This window comes from Neltuma alba, unplaced genomic scaffold, assembly GCF_004799145.2.
Source record: "Neltuma alba isolate B1F8T4 unplaced genomic scaffold, ASM479914v2 tig00010875_pilon, whole genome shotgun sequence".
NCBI classification, from domain to species: Eukaryota; Viridiplantae; Streptophyta; class Magnoliopsida; order Fabales; family Fabaceae; genus Neltuma; species Neltuma alba.
The window spans coordinates 670,288-689,590 of NW_021635666.1; the positions used below are offsets into that span (position 1 = coordinate 670,288).

The window sequence follows — 19,303 nt, forward strand, 5'->3', positions numbered from 1 at the left end:
GTCATAACTTAAAGAACAACCATATTTTTACATCAACAATTGTATTCCAAATGCGGACACTCTAAATAGCCATGATCACAACGTGGCACGATGTTTAGAGTTCTCGCTTCCAGGAAATAAAGAGCACCACCAATATAACAAAACCCTGAAGAACAGAAAAGGTGAGGGCCCACAGAAACGCAAACCAGAATATTGGTACCTCAATGCTACCACAAATGACGCTGAAGTTCGAGCTTTGGCCAGTAATGGGAAAAAGTAGTAGAATTGGGTCAGTAATACCAGCGGTGGTGCCAACACATTAGAGCGTAATGGTGTACTAAGAATCAGAACACCTGTAGAAGCCATTATGAACTGTGTCATCTGACTGATGTCTACAAGGAACTTTCCAAGTGCTTCATTGAATTGGAATGAGACCTTGGGTGTGTTATAACTGGGAGGGGGCACAAGCTCAAACGGGTCATTACTCAAATTCGTCACCAGGTCACAGCTAATTTTAGCCAACAAACCAATCAAGATGTTACGAAGGCTTGGATTTAAATCTGTTAGCTTGCGAACACAATAGCGTAAAAATGGTTCTCAATTCCTTGCCCGACGGCCATGATCCATCATTGCCAGGAAACCATGAAAGGAATTCCCACTCTTGTTTTTAATAGTTCCGAACCACCTCTAATAATGAAGCTGATAACAAAATGGAATGATTGCCTATTTTCTAGTTTAACCTGCGCTTTAACAATGGCTTACTTGTCTAACCAGATAGATGGCATGATGAACTCCAAAAGTGGAAATTCAATTGATGATAATGGTAAGACTGGATCTGCTGTAAAATCTTATAGTGTTTGGGTAAACGTTTGCTGGCCCAAACATGACTTAAATTTAAAGATAAACCCATTGAAGATTTGTTGATGTTTGACAGGGCTTATAGTACATTAGGCTTACTGGATTTTGAGCTCTCTCATCATGTGGTTGGAATAAGCCAAGAGGAGGGAGCTTATTTTCCAATATGAAGAGCTTATTTGTTGATGTTTGGGAGGCCTTTTCATTTCTCTAATATTTTCAAATTTAATTTACTCAATAAATTTCACTTTTTCATATTAAATTAATTTAAATTTATTGTATTATATCAATTCATTTTTTTTAATCATGTTTCACTTTACATTTAAAATATTTCTTATGATCTCTAAAGTTTTCAAATTTAATTCACTCATTAAATTTCATTTCTTCATTATATTATCTCAATTCATTTTTTTCATGTTTCACTTTATATTTAAAATATTTTTTTATGATTTCTCTGAAGTTTTAAAATTTAATTCACTCATTAAATTTAACTTCTTCATATTAAATTATTTTAATTTCATTGTATTATGTAAAATCATGTTTTTAATCATGTTTCATTATTTATTAAAACTCATATTCATTTTGATAATTTTATAATCAAATTTACTTTTACTCAATCATAATCTAAACAAAATTTTACCAATTTTACTTTGAATAAACCCCCTAGGCCTTTTCATTTCTCTAATATTTTCAAATTTAATTTACTCAATAAATTTCACTTTTTCATATTAAATTAATTTAAATTTATTGTATTATATCAATTCATTTTTTTAATCATGTTTCACTTTATATTTAAAATATTTCTTATGATCTCTAAAGTTTTCAAATTTAATTCACTCATTAAATTTCATTTCTTCATTATATTATCTCAATTCATTTTTTTTCATGTTTCACTTTATATTTAAAATATTTTTTTATGATTTCTCTGAAGTTTTAAAATTTAATTCACTCATTAAATTTAACTTCTTCATATTAAATTATTTTAATTTCATTGTATTATGTAAAATCATGTTTTTAATCATGTTTCATTATTTATTAAAACTCATATTCATTTTGATAATTTTATAATCAAACTTACTTTTACTCAATCATAATCTAAACAAAATTTTACCAATAAAAAGAAGCAAGCAGTTGCAAGCAGTGGGTCTAAAAACGATGGTGTGGGTCGAAGTGCAAGTGTGGACCGAAGTGCTATAGTTGCAAGCCCAATGGAGGCTTATTTAAAGGTTAAAAATAAATTGGCAAAACAAGGCCCTACACAAGTAAGCTCGGCAAGCAAGATAGTGGTGCCAAAAAGTTCCACTCATGTTGATAAAATAATTAGTAATGGACTTCCTCATTTGACTCATAGTGGGCGTTAGATGCTGGGGTCAATTATGTGGATAGGGGTTCAGTCCCAATTGATCCGAATATTACAAATGGTGCATCTATTCCTTTAGATTCGGGTTCAGGTGGACGCACGTCTTTTGTCTTGCATTCTAATCCTTTGACGAAAGATAATGATGTGGTTATGCGTGTTGAAGGTGAAGTCTCGCTTGGGACTTATAATCAGTAGCTTCTTGTTGTTTCTGGTGTTCATCTCTCCTTTATCTTTATGATTATAATGACTTGGAATACTCGAGGTGCCGGTGACGCCTCTTTTCGACGTCTTTTATCTGATCTTATGGTTCGTAATAATGTCAATATTTTTGCACTTCTAGAGCCGAGGCAGGATGGGGAGAAGGCAGGATTAATAGCTCGTAGGCTTGGTTGGCCGAATAAATTTTTGGTGGAGGCTAGAGGTTTTAGTGGAGGCATATGGCTCTTTTGGGACATGAATACTGACTTTGTTGTTCTATCTTCGAGCGACCAATTTGTTCATGGCAAGGTGAGGAATGGTAATGGTGATGAATGGTTGTTGACCTTTGTTTACGGTCACCCCAATACAATTCTTAGAAGACAGTTATGGCAGTCCCTTCATAATATCTACAATGCTTCTAATATGAAATGGGCTGTGGCAGGGGATTTCAATGTTGTTGCCCATAGTGAAGATCGTTGGGGGAGGGGTAGGCAAGGTAACTCTAGGATTGACAGGTTGTTTCGTGCTTGGATTACGAACTGTGGCTTGATTGATATTGGTTTTAGTGGGCCTCGCTTCACCTGGGGGTATGAGAGGAGTCAAAGCAGGATTGACCGAGTCTTTGTCAATGATTTATGGCATATTGCTTTTCCCAATGCTGCTGTTGTTCACTTGTCCAAGTACAAATCCGATCATTGTCCGGTCCTCCTTAAGACTGACAATTTCAGCACTGATTGTCCTAATAATCGGCCTTTCCGTTTTTTTGCTCCATGGGTTCTTCATGATGAGTTCCATAATTTTGTCAAGGAGAATTGGTTACCACAACATGATTGGGGTGCTTCAGTTTTTGAATTTACAAAGAAGCTTTTGACTTGGAATAAGGAGGTCTTTGGAAATATCACATGAAATAAAGAGAAACTACATCGGCGACTTGAGGGAGTGCATCGTAAAATTGCGTCTACAGGGCCAACCATGCATTTGGAGAAAATTAGAAAGGATTTGTGGCACGAATTGGAAAACATTCTTAAGCAAGAGGAGGTGATGTGGCTGCAATACTCACGATCTTCTTGGTATATCAATGGGGATTGTAATACTCGGTACTTCCATGCAGTTGCTAACGGACGACGACGACGTAACAAAATTGAAGCTCTTAAGCTTGATAACGGGATGTGGTCTTATGATTCAAATGAAATCATGAACATGGGAAGCAGATTTTTTGAAGAGCTTTATACAGAATCTGGCTCTCCAATAGGATCTCTTCACTTCTCTTGTACTTATCCGGCTATTGAGGATAGGCATCTGCAATGTTTAGGGAGGAATATTGATGAGAAAGAAATTAAGCAGGCTCTTTTTGATATGGGGCCCCTTAAGGCTCCGGGACCGGATGTCTTAAACCCCCTATTTTATCAAAGCCAATGGAATACTGTAGGGGCATCTCTTATTTCTATGGTGAAAGAAGTTTTCAACAATCCTTGCTGTGTTGAGGATATTAATGGTACTCAGATTGTCTTGATTCCTAAAATTGATCATCCACAGACTATTCAAGATTTTCGACCCATCAGTTTATGTAATGTGATTTATAAGGTGGTAACCAAAATCATCACAAATAGGCTCAAGCCCATCATGCCTCTTGTGGTGGTGCCTAATCAATGTAGCTTTGTGAGAGGGAGACAAAGTTCAGATAATATTATTTTAACTCAGGAAATCATACACTCCATGAGAACTATGAAGAAAAAGAAGGGTTTTATGGCCATCAAAATTGATTTGGAGAAGGCTTATGATCGTGTTCGATGAAATTTTATTTTTCATTGCTTAGCAGAACTTAAGGTTCCTAATTATATAAGAGACGTCATCCATTATTGCGTGTCCACTCCCCATATGCAATTACTTTGGAATGGGACTGCTGCTAAGGAATTTTGCCCGTCTCGTGGGGTGCGACAAGGAGATCCTATCTCCCCATATCTCTTTGTTCTTATCATTGAGAAACTGGGCCATCTTATTCAGAGTGCTGTTGATGATGGCGACTGGCGCCCTTTTAAATTAAGTAAAAGAGGTACGCCAGTTTCTCACCTATTTTTCGGTGACGACCTTATCCTATTTGCTGAAGCGGATATGGAGCAGGCTGGAGTGATCAAAGCTATTCTTGATGATTTCTGTGACATTTCTGGACAGAAGGTAAATGCAAGTAAATCACGGATTTTCTTCTCAGAAAATGTGAACCATAATAGGTGCCGTGAGATTAGCACGTTCTTGAATTTTGCACCTTCTTCTGACTTAGGCAAGTATCTGGGTATGCCTATTCTCCATAAGAGGGTGTCGAAGTCTACATATAAATATATTCTAGATAAAATGGATTCTTGCTTATCGAGTTGGAAAGCCAATACTCTTTCGCTGGCAGGTCGACAAACACTGGTTTCATCTGTAGTTTCGGCCCTGCCGACTTATGCCATGCAAACTGTTCCACTCCCGAGTGCAATCTGTAGTGAAATTGACAAGCGCTGCCGTAACTTTATGTGGGGTAGTGGGACTACGTCTCGCAAAGTGCATCTGGTTTCTTGGAACAATGTTTGCCGTCGTAAACAGGATGGTGGGTTGGGGCTCCGTCATGCTTCTCTCCAAAATAAAGCCTTCATGATGAAACTAGGGTGGTCTTTAGCTACTCGCAGTGATTTACTTTGGGTGAGGTTTTTGCGTGAGAAATACAAGACTGGTGAGGATATTGTCCCAAGAGTTGAACGGAAGAGGTCTGAGTCTAGCACCTGGAAGGGCATCAGATATGCGTGGGAGAAGGTCAGCGAGGGGTTGGCATGGCGTGTTGTGGATGGTCGACGAACACTTTTTTGGAGAGATTGTTGGGTTCCTCATCTAGACAAATTGGAGAGCCTTGCTATATGCGAGATCCCAACGGATTACTTGGAATGGAAAGTGGCCGAGTGTATTACGGCATCTGGGTCGTGGGATTGGCAGAAGTTCAGCGAGTTTCTACCCCCTCAGGTCTTGGAGGCCATACAAAGAGTACGTGTGAATGCTACAGGGGGAAACGATACACTGGTGTGGCGATGGTCTGCTGATGGAAGCTTTACGACTAAGTCAGCGTATGAACGTCTCTCTATGATTCACCCTCCTGTTCATAATAGGAACTTATGGCGGTCTGTCTGGAAATTACGAGTGCCACAGCGTAACCGCATGTTCATGTGGCTTTGCTCCCATGATCGTTTGCTCACAAATGTGTCGCGACAGCGACGTGGGTTACATTCTACAGGGCTATGTGAAGCTTGCTATGAAGCACCTGAAACCATCCTTCACGTGTTGCGCGATTGTTCCACTATCAGGCATGTCTGGACCTCCTTGCTCACCGGGGAGTGTTGGGATCGATTCTTTAGTAAGTCAATACTTACGGAGTGGATTGGGTGGTGCTTGTCCCAACGGGCCTTGGTGGAGGGCTATGAGTTTCGGTTATGGTTTGCAATTCTTGGAAGAAACATTTGGTTGAGGCGAAATGATCGTATCTTCAAGAATATTGCTTGGAGAACTAATGATTTACTTGCACGCACTAGAGCCAGTCTTTCTTGGGGCTCCATGAATTTATTGCAGAAACAATCCTCTGTGTTTACGAGTGTCGGGTGGAGACCACCTCCGGCTGGGTTCGTAAAGATTAATGTCGACGGATCACGGAATCTAGCATTGGGTCTTTGTACTTGTGGCAGAGTGTTAAGAGACCATAACGGAGAGTTCTTGCGGGGCTTTATGTATAAGGTTGGGTATGGTTCAATCCTCATGGCAGAAGCTTGGGGTGCACTTTGGGGATTGAAGTTAGCTTGGGACATGAATTTAAAGAAAATCATTGTTGAAAGTGATTGTTGTGATCTGGTTCGTACAATCCAGTCTGAGATACCTTGTGACCATCCGGACTATGGTGTTCTTGTGGAAATTCAGCGGATGATTGCAAGGGAATGGGAAGTTGATCTGGTTTTCTGTGATAGAGAGACAAATAAGGTTGCTGACGCCTTGGCCGCTGAAGCTTGGACCATGTTGACTGATTTCCATGTTCTTTCCTCTCCTCCTGACAGAGTGGTTGCCTTGCTGAAGATGGATGCAGCGTTTCATTTGCATAATGTTGCCCCTGTTAGTTAGTTTCTGACTGTAACCTTGTTTTATCAAAAAAAAAAATAATAACATTAAATGCAGAGTTCTCTTTTATGAGAATAGGTGACCACAACTTATTTAATTATTAGTAAACAAATACTAACAACGTCGAGTCTAGTAAAAAGAGCTAATCCTTCACAATTGAATGTTGACGTAAAGTTTAGCCACCATGTAATATCATTTATTTTCAAACAAATATTGTAATTTATATGCACAATCCGATCAAGATATGAGAACGATAAGGGTCATATATTTTTTGACTAGCAGATAAAGGCCATATATATATATGATATGGGCCAAAAATAGAGTAGAGTCATATTACCATATATTTAAATGCTTTCTAATATGTGTTTTTATGTTGAAGGGATATGCAAATGAACATATCATGAGCTTCTTAATAGGCACCACTAATTTAGTTTTGGTATTTGCGCGTCTATAATTGTGATATGTGACATACAATGATTGATGACAAAAGACAAGTTCATTTTGTTATGAGTTTTACATTGGAAAGGCTTACAAATGTGGTGAGATTTATAAGTTTAAATGATTTTTTTTAATAGGTTAGTCTTTTGAGATTAGACTATCATTTTAAACTCGTGTTCATAACACATTCCTTTCAAAAAAGAAAAAAAGAAGAGTTTGAATTCATGCTGAGGAACATATAGTGTGTTTTTTCTTATGAATTTTAACTTCTAAATTTGAAGTAATACTTTTACTTTTAATTTAATAAGATTGTAATCATATAAAGAATAGATATAACTGAATTGAGATGATAGGTTCTGTAATCATGTGAAGGAAAAGGAAGGGGGGAAGAAGGGGGAAAATTTGTTTGAGATCATTATGATTTTGGTCTTTTTAATTCATTATACTACTTCCAATCCTAATTATAATATCTTGTTTGTAGAGGTAGTATTTGATTAAATGTAGTAAGAAATTCTTTCCATTATATTCTCAAAATCATTTGCCAATTATCGTACACATTTCAAGCATCAACATTGCATTTTATTTATTAGTTACATAATCTTGTCAAAACTCAATATTTTTAATTTATCTTTTTAATTTACTTTTATATTTGAATAAGTAAAACTATACAAATGAAATTGAGGGTATGATTTTAAATTTTAAAGACGATAAAGATTACATGAAAGATAGCTAAAATTCAGGGGCATTATATGCATTTTAACCTTTTCATTTTATTCAATTCTATTAATTATTTCTAATAAACCACATGATAACAAGCTAAGTATTCTTCAAGAATCATTGAATACAATGGAGGGCAAGGTAGATCAAATTAACAAATGACGACCAAGGGCCACACCACAAGGATGGTTGATGTTAGGGCTTGATTCTCATATACACAACTTTTTTAATTCATTCAATCTAAGGGACCTTTTAGTCCATTAAGATTATTTTAAATTACAAACAAGGACTACTGTCCATTAATAGAATTTCAGTTGTTCATTAGTTTACAATTTTCATAATTAAAGAGTCTGTAATTGTCATTTTCCCGAAGACTCTTTAGATATCTAACCAGACTAGCCCATAATATAATAGGACCATTCAAATTATTAAGTGGGCTCAAATGCATACCCAAATTTCATGCAAATTAAATTGCCCCATTTTGTTTTCATATAAATGCCTGATGTTATCTCACCCAAAAGGAAAGAAAGAAAGAAAAACTAACAACGTGATAACAAAAAAAAAAAAACAATTATAGCACCTTCTGTATTTAATATAAGAGCTAGGTGATAATTGGATTTGATTATAAAGACAAATGCTCAATCTAGTTTATTCCCAAATTTATGAGTCATTCTCTAAAATATGAAATTGGATAAGCACCCCAATGCCCATCCCTTTTGGATCTTTTAGATTTGATTTAGACCGTCCAGGTTTAATATTTTTAATTAAATAGTTTCTATTTAAAAGTAGTCATGATTAAAAAAAGGTATTTTAGAAAAAATTTAAAACATGAAGGGTAAAATTGCTCAACGGAAAAGACTAGAATACTAAATACATATGAGAAATATTACTGGGGTGCTGGGTGCTACTTTCCTTTTGATTAAATTCTAGCCTAGCTTATTTCTACCCTTCTGGCTAACCCATAATGCAATAGGATCATTGAAATTAACAAATGGGCTCAAATGCACAGCCGAATCCATGCAAATTAAATTAGCCCATTTTTATTTACCAAAAAAAATTGCCCCCTTTTTTTTAATATAAAAGCATGATGCTATCTCATTAAAAAAAAAAAATTAACAAGGGTTAGGTGTAAGGAAAGGAGCTAGTCCCCTATAATGTGGTCAACTAAAGTTTGGATTCTTGTTGTAAGAGGCGTTTACATTTAGTGCCCGATAATATCTTGAATAGAACTGCTTCTAACAAAAAAAAAAGGCCTATGCCTACCAAAAAAGAAAAAAACAGCAAACTAGCAGAATTTTTTCTAATGTCATAACCTAAAGAACAATTATATTTAGCTGCAGTTGGAATTTTACAGCATAAGATAAATTCTCTGGAAAATAGGAAGAAAAAACATAGAAATTAACAAGTGCGAGATGGATCATGGAAGATTATTATTATGATGGACTTCATCTTTAACAACAAAGCGTCGCCAAAACCAATGCTTGCCCCAAACAGCGTACATAGCCTCCAGCGGTATTCCTTTCGTCTCCGGCAAGAAAAGGGCGATGAAGATGGTCATCACGGCGATCCAACCCGCGTAGAACAAAAACGCACCGTATTGGAAGTGACACAGCATCGTCATAAACGTCTGAGACAACACGAATATGGTCAAGAAGTTAACGGCAATACTGATGCTCTGTCCCGTGGTTCTGATCTTCATGGGGAAAATCTCACTCGGAATGAGCCAACTCAGTGGGCCCCACGACCACCCGAAGCCAGCCGCGTAGAGGCATAAGAGAACCAGCACTGATATTGTGTTGCCCTTTGGGAGATGCTGTGTGCTGTCCGCAAGTGCCAGCGCCACTGCCACCGCGATCTTCATACAATAATAGTTCATCATCACAGTAGTTATGAATTTCAGCCGTTTTCAATTCAAAAAAGCTTTTAGATAAAAGTTTATTTCTTTGTTGTAATTAAATTCAAAATAATTTTTAATAAAAAAATCTTTAAATAATAAAGTGTAAAGTTCATCTATCATTTTTTCAAAACATGTCTGGTACCTAAAATATTTTATAATTCATCTAATACTGTCCAATATTTTGTGATTCTACTAACTATTTTTTTTAAGTGTTTCCACTAGCACCTTAATACATTAAGAGTAAAATTGCATTATAAAATATTTTAAGATGTCAGACACACTTGAATTTTTTAAGGTGCTATTAGATGAATCACATAATACTTTAAAATACTAATATACCTGAAAAATATTTCAAAGCATTAAATAAATCACAAAATATTTTAGGGTACATAACATACATGAAAAAATATTTCAGAGTATATATAAAACCTATTTTACTATGTAATTATGTTTAAGACCGGAGGAGTATTATTGAGTAGGCATGTTGAAAATCCTTTTTCTTTTTGATAAGAAAAAGTTTGAACTTCAAATGGGTTTGATTGATGATAACAAAATGAAACGTATCATTTCATACCTGACAAGTAACCATTTGAATGCCTCCTTCGATGAACAACAACCTTCGACCTAGGCGATCGACAATAAAGGAGGACACCGTGATAGATCCAAGGTTAACGAGTCCCAGAATAATGGTTGAGAGCAAAGCGGCGTCGTTTCCAAGGCCCACAGACTGAAACAGATTCGCCGAATAAAACCCCACGATGTTAATGCCGGTGAGCTGCTGGAAGAATGGGATGGCAAAGGCCATCACCAAGTGAGGCCGATACTTCCTTTCGAATATGGTCGTAAATGGCTCTTGTTCGATGGCCTTGGACTTCTCGGCCCACTTGATGAGGTCGTCCAGCTCAGCTTCCACGTCAGCAGTGGACCCCCTTGCTTTGCGAAGGGCAGTCCTGGCCTGGTCTATCTTGCCACGCTGGACCAGGCTGCTGGGCGTGTCGGTGATGAAGAAGGCGCCAATGGTCATGATGGCGGCCGGGGCGACGGCGAGGCCGAGAGATACGCGCCACCCCCAAGGGTGCTTGGAAGTGGCGTAGTTGATGCAGTTGGCTAAGACGGCTCCGATGGCTATGAAGAACTGAAATCCAGTGTTGAACGCACCACGCCATTTTGGCGGAGCTATCTCTGATAGGTACACTGGTGCTGCCTGCATTATCAAATATCAAATAATAATGTTATATAAAAGAATTAGCCACTGTTAGCTTTAACTATATTTAAGATTTTCTTTTTTGATCTGGAGGATAGAGGCTTGAAGTTACACATGAGATTAAAAAAGTGACTACTCTATGATTTTTTAAAAAAAATGAGAGAATTTTTTTAAAGTAAACTTTAAGTTAAACATGAAAAGTTGTTTAAAATAGGAAAAATAACAAAAATTAAAACTTCGAAACCTCAGACTAGAGACTGGAATGTCGTTGCCCCATAATTTTTTTTCCCCCAGGATAAACTCCTCTGAGTACCCTACTGCTTTACAGAGCTCCAGCCAGAGCTCCGTTGACAATCCGCCGAAGTTCCCTGGGTGGTGGGGTTTGCTTACGGGCATCTTAGGGGGAAAAAAAGTGAGGGGGCAGTGGACTTATTTGAACTTTTAGAATTTTAATGGTATTTTTCTATCATTTTTCTTAAAATTTTCAGCTTTATTTTAATAAATAATTTTAATTAACTTAACAAAATAAATTTAAAATTATCTCAAAAACTGTCGCGTGTAATTTGTGATAAATTTTCAGTTGTAATCTAGTCCCTAAAAAACAACCACTAAAATTATGTGATACAACTATCAGTCAAATTTAGTCAAAAATAATAAATACATAAGATATATACGTATCTTTTTAATTATATTTTTGTTTGTAAAGACAGCATATGAGACATAATAAATGAAAATTATTTGTAGAGAGATAATAAGTGAAATATATTTATTGAGAAAAAAGTGAAAAGACTAGTTTAAACTTTTTGTCAAAAAAATTTGTTTTTTATATTTAACAACATCACCGTAGCAGAGATAGTTTCTGATGAAAAGGAATGAAGGAAATATTGCCTTTGTTTTTTAATATAGAATTTATTTTGCAACGTAATATTAAGAACATGAGGTAATATTTCCTTCCTGTACGTTGATGTAATAATGGGCTGGGTCCGCAACAAGAAGTGACCAAAACAAATGAAAATGAAAGAAATTAAGTAGGGTCCAGACAAAAACATTCATTTCATTTGTCGCTCACCCTAAAAATAACCTCCAAACCATAACGTAAAGATCAGGGAAAATCATTGTGTGATTTCAAAGAAGGAATGTAATTGTTAAAAAATCTAATAACAAATTATTGATAAGTTTGAATACAAGAAATGACAATAAGTTATGCCTGAGACTTTTTAATGATTATATTCTTTTATTAAAATCTCATAATAACTTTCCTTAAAAAATTATGCTCACATAATAAGGAAAAATAGTGTAGAATGCATGCATTATTTGTACTTACTTGATTGGTGAAACCGACCCCAAGGCCAAGCAATATACGACCCAATATGAGCATAGCAATATTTTGAGCACCTCCGTTGATGGCGCCACCGGCGAGGAAGGTGCAACCACCTAAGATCATGGTGTTCCGGCGACCAAGTACCGCCGTCACCCGACTCGCCACGAGAGACGAAACCAAGCCGGCTAAGTATAGTGACGACGTGAACAAGGTCAGAATCTGACTATCATACACACAATAGATGTTTGTTTCAGCACTGCTAGCCTTCTTCAGTATTGCCGGGAAGAATTTCTTTAGAAATGGTGGCATAGTCGTAACACCTCCTGAAAAGTTCATATTTATAGATGTTTGTAAATGGAAGAAAAATCTGAGTTAGCATGATGAAATAATTTAGCATACTTTCCCGGAGTACGACATATATATGTATTAAATTTAACTTTTTTTCTTACTGTACTAATTAAAAGGATTAAAGTGCTAGATGTAATTAAAAAAAAGCATAAAAGCCAGTATATAGGGTTTTTTTTTTGTTCTAAATATAAGACTCTAATACATTATATTTTTCAAATTTATAATTTTTTTCTCAAACTCTCCTTACAAAATCAAGATGAATTCATCATAGTTAATTTTCAGTGCCAATAACTATAGGAGTATTTTAAGAAAATCAATATATATTTTTAACAAATAACTAACTTAATTTTTTAAATTTTTATAAATTAATAAATTAATTTTTATATTTAGAACTAGAGGTAGGAGTTGTTTATGCACATTAAGGCTTGTGAATTGTGACAACTATAGAAGAAAGTAAAGACTTTTATCTGGTAGTGTGAAATCCGATATCAAAAAAATTAGATGGCCCCTATAAATACTTTCTATGGCATTATAATTTAATGTTTACTTTGCATTTGATATGGTTTAGGATTGTTATATTAATGATGCAAGGTTTCGGAAGGCAATGATAAGATTCGACCAATTGATCCATTGTTGGTTATCCTTTATATTTGGTTTAGTATTATATAGGAAAAAAGAAAGAGAAAGTAATGAAGAAAAATTATATAATTCCAATTCATTGAATGTCCCTAGAGGAGGGAAAATAATTAAATGTTTATAACTGAAGAAATTATGATATTATATGACTTATTTATAGTGAGTACGGTTTAAGGTAATTTTCATTTAAGTACTATCTTCAGTTTTTAATATAAGAGCTCGTTTGACTTTTATTTTGGTTATAAATATAAAATTCTAATTTATTTTGGCTCTCATATTTATCTATTTTTTAACATAATCTTTTTAATAATAACAGTTTTAGTCAATACACTTGATTAGGAAGGATATTTTAGAAAAGACAACATATATTTATTACAAATAACTAACTTAACTAATTTTTTTAATATATTTAAATTAGTTAACTAGTTCTTATATTAAACACATGATATAGTACATTAATATAATTAATGATTATATATTTAATTATATATATAGGTCTTTTAGTTAGTTACAACCTTGTTTTCCTATAATTTTGCAGTGTCAATCATGGAGATGGGGGATGCAAAGTCCAATATTTTCTAGAAACATAGAAAACTTTTGACGAGAAAAATCCTATGAGAATGGATAAGGTATACTGTAAAAAAAAAAGAAGAAAGAAAATATGGCAGGTTATTTTATTTTATTTTTAACGTGATTTGAGTGGGTCCTACAACAAGACAACCCTGTTTTTTTTTTTTTTTGATCAATTACAATAAGACAACTTTTGACATAATATATTCCGTAATATTTTAATGCTTCATCACCAGTAAACTGGAGAAATGAAAGCCATTATATGTATAGGGTTGTGTAATTTATAAGAGAGAATTATTATGAAGTCCCTAAAAAAATATAATTACTAAAAATTTCAACAACAATAAAACAATTCGTAGTGACAAATTTCATAATATTTTTTTACCAGAATAAATTTCATAATATGAAATAATAACTACTCACTTATTATTGAGACTTACTAATAATTATTATTATTTTCTTGGAAACTCATAATTCTCCTTGTATAAAATTATAAGACATTGTGATTTAAGTGGTCTGGGGCATAATTTTGAGGTTCTTTTCAAATTTTTTTAAAACTTCTTTTTATTATTAGATTCTCCGTAATGTCATTCTTCTTATATTCTTTGAATAATACACATATGGAGAACAATGCAAGTCATCAAAATGGTTTTGCAAGTGAAATTAGCCTGGGTATTATTGTTTGTATAAAATACAAGTGTGTAAAAATTAAGTAGTTCAATCCAACCTGATCGACCTACAATTCAATTAAACTAAGTCCAATAATGAAATTGAATCATACCATGTTAGATTAGCTAGTCAGGCTAGACTAGATTCTAGACCAAGTGATCAGACCACTTGATTTTTTCTGACCTAGTTTTTATTTTAAAAATATAGTTAAAGGTTTTATTGTTGCTGGATGTTGTTAGAAATTCTTTTGATTTTATGATTAAGTTTCAACGTTTTTGAATGAGTTTTGTAAAATTATAGGTCATTATTATTGTCTTCGTTGTGTTTATTGGGTTGATATAACTTGCCTCACTTAAAAAGAAAAAAAGATGCTTAAAAAAAAAAAAGCAAAATGAACTCTTGCACTCTCCAAACCTATCCAGGCAATCTAATACTACCTTCGGTCCTAATTATAAAAACTAGTTGACTGATTTGAGGAGATTAAAAAAATAAGTTTAATTAGTTATTTATAATAAATATGTGTTGTCTTTCAAAAAATATACTTACTAAACAAGTTTATTGGATAAAACTAGCATTATTAGAAGGATTATTTTGGAAAAAAATACATAAATATGAGAGAAAAAGTGAATTGGAATCTTATAATTAGGACTAAAATAAAATTCAAACGAGATCTTATATTAATAATAAAAGGTAGTAGTAGTAGTTTGGTTCACTCTAATCTTAAATTGGTATTAAACTAAACCAGATCACAGGCTGACTTATGTAGCCCAAGATTTTTTAGATCTCCGGTTCATGATTAACTCAGTCTAACCTACTCCACGCACAGCTCTAATATAAAACTTCAAATTAACAATATTTATAATTTAGTCGTTTAGTGTTATAATAAACATTCCTCCAGTCTTTAATATAGGGTTGGTCTTAAATATAAGACATATTTTTTATATTTATCAAATTTTTTTAATTATCCCTATATATACTCCCTCAACCATAATCAAATAAGTAAGAAAGGGAGGATATTAAGAAAGATGATTATTATGCTTTAAGAAAAACATGTCATATTTCTTATAATTAACTAATTTAACTAAATTTTTTAATCTAATCAAATTAGTTAAATATGTATTATATTAAAGATGGAGGAGTATGTTATATATAGGGAAAACCATATTGGAGGTACCTATACTTTTTTTTAATTTTCAATTTGGTACCTATGTGTTTTTTGTTCTTAACTAAATCTTTATTTTTCCTCTATTAATATCATTAATCCTTATGTAGAGACTAAAAATATCAATAGAACAAAGTTATAAGAGCTAATGTTGCTAAAAAGATAAAATTAAATGTTTAATTAAAGGGGAAAAAACACATAGGTACCAAATTAAAAATTGAGAGAAAGTATAGGTACCTTCAATATGGTTTTCCCTTATATATATATATATATATATATATATATATATGATGTGATTACTGATTACCATATAAAATATAAATTTCAAAGTGCGCAGGTGATCCCCACATGCCCGTCCTTGCCCATGACCACGTGTAAGCCACTAAAAATGAGTTATAATTACGTTTATCTTCCCCTTGCGTCACACCTCACAACAAACTTTCGCCGTTGAAAGTTTGGTTTGCACCCGTCAAGTTGGCGGACCAACTCCGGCAGATGCAGGCAGAACAGACAAAACTAAACTACTCTTCCGGTTCTTAATATAAGACCCATTTAACTAATTTGATTAGATTAAGGAAGTTATGTAAGTTAGTTAATTATAAGAAAAGTGACACATTTTTCCTAAAATATCATAATCATCTTTTTTAATATTCTCTCTCCCTTTTCTACTTGATTATGGTTGAGGGAGTATCCATAAGGGTAATTTAGAGAAAAATGATAAATATGAGAAATAGGTCTTATATTTAGGACCAAAACCAACTCAAGAATTGAGTCCTATATTAAGGATCGGAGGAGTATCATTTTAAACACAAAGGTTTACTTTTAAAATATTACTACGTTACATTATTTTCTGAATTTAATTTTTGTTATGTATAATATTAATTAATAAATTTTTTTAAAAAAATTTGGGGAAATTTTTTTTACTACCAATTTTTAAAAATCAAGATCTAATAAATGTTAAAGTTCTTTAATAAACTGGTTTTCATGATCAAACGGCATAGTTAATATAAAAAATATTGCGAGAAGTTTCTCGTAGATGTAATTTATAGCCTTATTAACCAGATGAAGAGACATGGTCCGTATACTACCTATTAAGGAGCAGAGGTAGCATTTTTTGGGGCTGGCAAGAGACATAGCCGCCATTAAAAGTTTATAATATCCATGAAATGCTTGCAAAAAATATAATACCCATGAAATGTTTCAAAATATAAATTCCATTACTTAAATTAGACTAATTAATACTTCACCAACGCCAAGTATTTGTGAATGTGCATGAACTAAAGTTGTGGTATAATCATAAATATTTATTGACCAACTAAATAAATCTAATCAATTATGATTGTATGATACTCATGATGTTCCTTTATGTTTGGTAACATATCATATCGACTGTGTATCTTGATACCTTTAATATAATAAATATATCTCTTTATATAGCCATAAATAATGCCTAAAAAGTTCGACAGGAAAAAAAAGAAGGTCTATATAAAGTTAATCTAACAACATTCATTCAATATAGAATAAGCGTCTATGTCATCTCATGAGGCCACGAAGGTCACTCTTTTAAGTCTAGCTATCATATAATATAACGTTTAATATCGACCATGTATATGTCTTAAATGTAATGAAAAGTACATTAAGTCTATCATAAAATATTTACTCTTTTTTGTGCTTATTATAAGAGCCTCTAATATGTTTTATAATAGGGTTAAAATCATTTTTAATCTATAAAATTTGATATCATCTTAGTTTAAATTCTCGAGATTTGAAATTAGTAATTTTGGTCTCTAAAATTTAAAACCAATGATTTTGATCTATAAAATTTGATCTCATTTTGATTTTAGTTGTTGTTTCAGAGACCAAAAATCTTTATGCATATGGACCAAAATTTTTTATGAAAATCAAAATAAGATCAAATTACAAGAACTAGATATGATACTAAAACATCAATTTTTTTTTGTCGCTTAGCATTCCTAAGTAACTATAATACTTCTTGACTAATTAATTAATTAACTTCATCTAATTAGAGATTGTTTATATATATACATACACAAAAAAATTTAGGTGATCTAAGTTTCAGGAGCTCATTAGAGCTAGAGAATTACAAAAATATTTACTCGTCAATAAGATCCTCATGTCGATTATAGAATTTGAACTTACAATTTTGTGAATTATGAGTCAATTTCTCAGCAAGTGAACTAATCTTTGTTGGCTAACTATTTACTTTTGTTAAGAGCAATTTTGATATTTTACAAGAAACAACAAATTTTAACTACTACTAATTTATGTGAAGTTGTCAACAGATGTTTATAACAAATACATGAAGAAGTAATAATTTGCTACAGCAATTTAGAAATTGTTTAAAATGCAGAGAAATCAATAGACGTACATATATCAAGCTAATAATTAATTAATTAAAATATAGTGACCGCAATAGATCAGCTCTTACTTTTTTTTTTTTTTTTGTGCAGTGTGCTGTAGAAGATATTGAAGAAGAAGCAGATCAAGCAATAGGAATAGGAAGCCGTAAGAGATATTAATGAATCAGAAAGAGGAAGAGAGAACTAAGAAGCTAAGCAAAGAAAGAAACCTGAAATTCCGATGTCGTATCCAAAAATGAGACCACTAGATGCGGCAACGATGCAGGTGATGACGACGGAGAGAGTTATCCTGCCGTCGCCGGCGGCGTTGGACGGAGCATCAACGGCGAAGCCTCCGACAGCCATTTCGACAGTTTGGAACCTCTTAGTGAAACTAATCTGTTCTGAAGTTATTTCGTTCTGATTGCTCTCTGTCTGTGAAGAGAGATGTCAGTACAGTGAAGAAGTATTTATAGGCCCAGTAGAGAGTGAAGGTTTTGACTTTTGGAAAATGGGTATGGCTTAGTTTGTCCTTAACTTCTGCCAATTATTCTAAAGTGAATACATAATTATTATACATTGAATTCACAATTTCTCCGAAACGAAAGGAAATATTTTACGTAGGTTTTATATAAGTAAAAAAAAAACATAAAAGTGTGCTCAAAGTTTATATTAATTTATAAGTTAAACTTACATATTTATAAATTAAATTTAATAATTTATATTTACTAGTTAAAATTTTATTTTACAAATTAAATTATGTTATTTAAAATTTAAAATTTTAAAGTTTGAAAAAAGTGAATTTATTATAGGACTTTTTTTTGTATTTAATTTTTTTTATTTAAGATCTATGATTAATTTTCCCAAAATGAACATTTTCTTTATGAATGGTATTTCAATAAACTTAAACAAGTTTGGCGCTGGCCAAAACATATACAAAGAATTTTCGCTCCGCTTTTAAGGTATTTGTTGTGAAAAAGGTAATAATATATTGTAAATATAATTTGACTTCCGTCCAAATTTTGATTTGATCATTTTTTGTTATAAGGGTTTAATTTCTTTACGGATCCGTTTAACGACACATCCTATAAAACATGACTACCATATAATCTAAGCCAATACATTATGATATTATCATGTTTGTGGCTTACATTATGTATAGTATAAGCATACCCTCATAATCATTTCATACATTAAAACAATTAAAAAGCACTTAGGTGATCAACAACATCAGGTCTACTTCATGACACGATGAACTAATATTCAAATTTTTATTAAAAAACATGTTCATATTTAGTATTGATAGTATATCGAGTTTATACTTAAGCCTAAGGAGGGTGAAATTAGGCTTAATTAGAGTTTAACAAACTACTCTTTCTATTTCGTATTATAAGAATAAATTAACTACTTTATACTCCTTTGGTCCTGAACCCTAAATCTATTTTATACTATAAATTA

General features: G+C 33.1%; 2 protein-coding genes across 2 annotated transcripts; one reads left to right on the forward strand and one right to left on the reverse strand.

Annotated features, from left to right (window-relative positions):
- The first annotated feature begins 2,437 nt into the window (after nucleotides 1–2,437).
- Nucleotides 2,438–3,298, forward strand: LOC114759619 (uncharacterized). The gene has a single exon (XM_028948829.1). It carries the CDS (start codon nucleotides 2,438–2,440, stop codon nucleotides 3,296–3,298), a length of 861 nt encoding a protein of 286 aa, XP_028804662.1.
- Nucleotides 3,299–8,964: 5,666 nt separating this feature from the next.
- Nucleotides 8,965–18,278, reverse strand: LOC114759642 (sugar transport protein 5). Its single transcript, XM_028948849.1, has 4 exons — nucleotides 18,076–18,278; nucleotides 12,104–12,423; nucleotides 10,150–10,779; nucleotides 8,965–9,533 (listed from the first exon to the last, which is right to left on the reverse strand). Exons 1-4 carry the CDS (start codon nucleotides 18,209–18,211, stop codon nucleotides 9,096–9,098), a joined length of 1,524 nt encoding a protein of 507 aa, XP_028804682.1. The 5' UTR covers nucleotides 18,212–18,278; the 3' UTR covers nucleotides 8,965–9,095.
- Nucleotides 18,279–19,303: the final 1,025 nt, after the last annotated feature.

Coding starts and splice junctions, on each gene's coding strand:
- LOC114759619 (XM_028948829.1), top strand. CDS start 2,438: ATGACTTGGAATACTCGAGGTGCCGGTGACGCCTCTTTTCGACGTCTT.
- LOC114759642 (XM_028948849.1), bottom strand. CDS start 18,211: ATGGCTGTCGGAGGCTTCGCCGTTGATGCTCCGTCCAACGCCGCCGGC. Junction 12,424..18,075: donor ATACGACATCGGAATTTCAG/GTTTCTTTCTTT, acceptor TGAACTTTTCAG/GAGGTGTTACGACTATGCCA. Junction 10,780..12,103: donor GGGTCGGTTTCACCAATCAA/GTAAGTACAAAT, acceptor TTGATAATGCAG/GCAGCACCAGTGTACCTATC.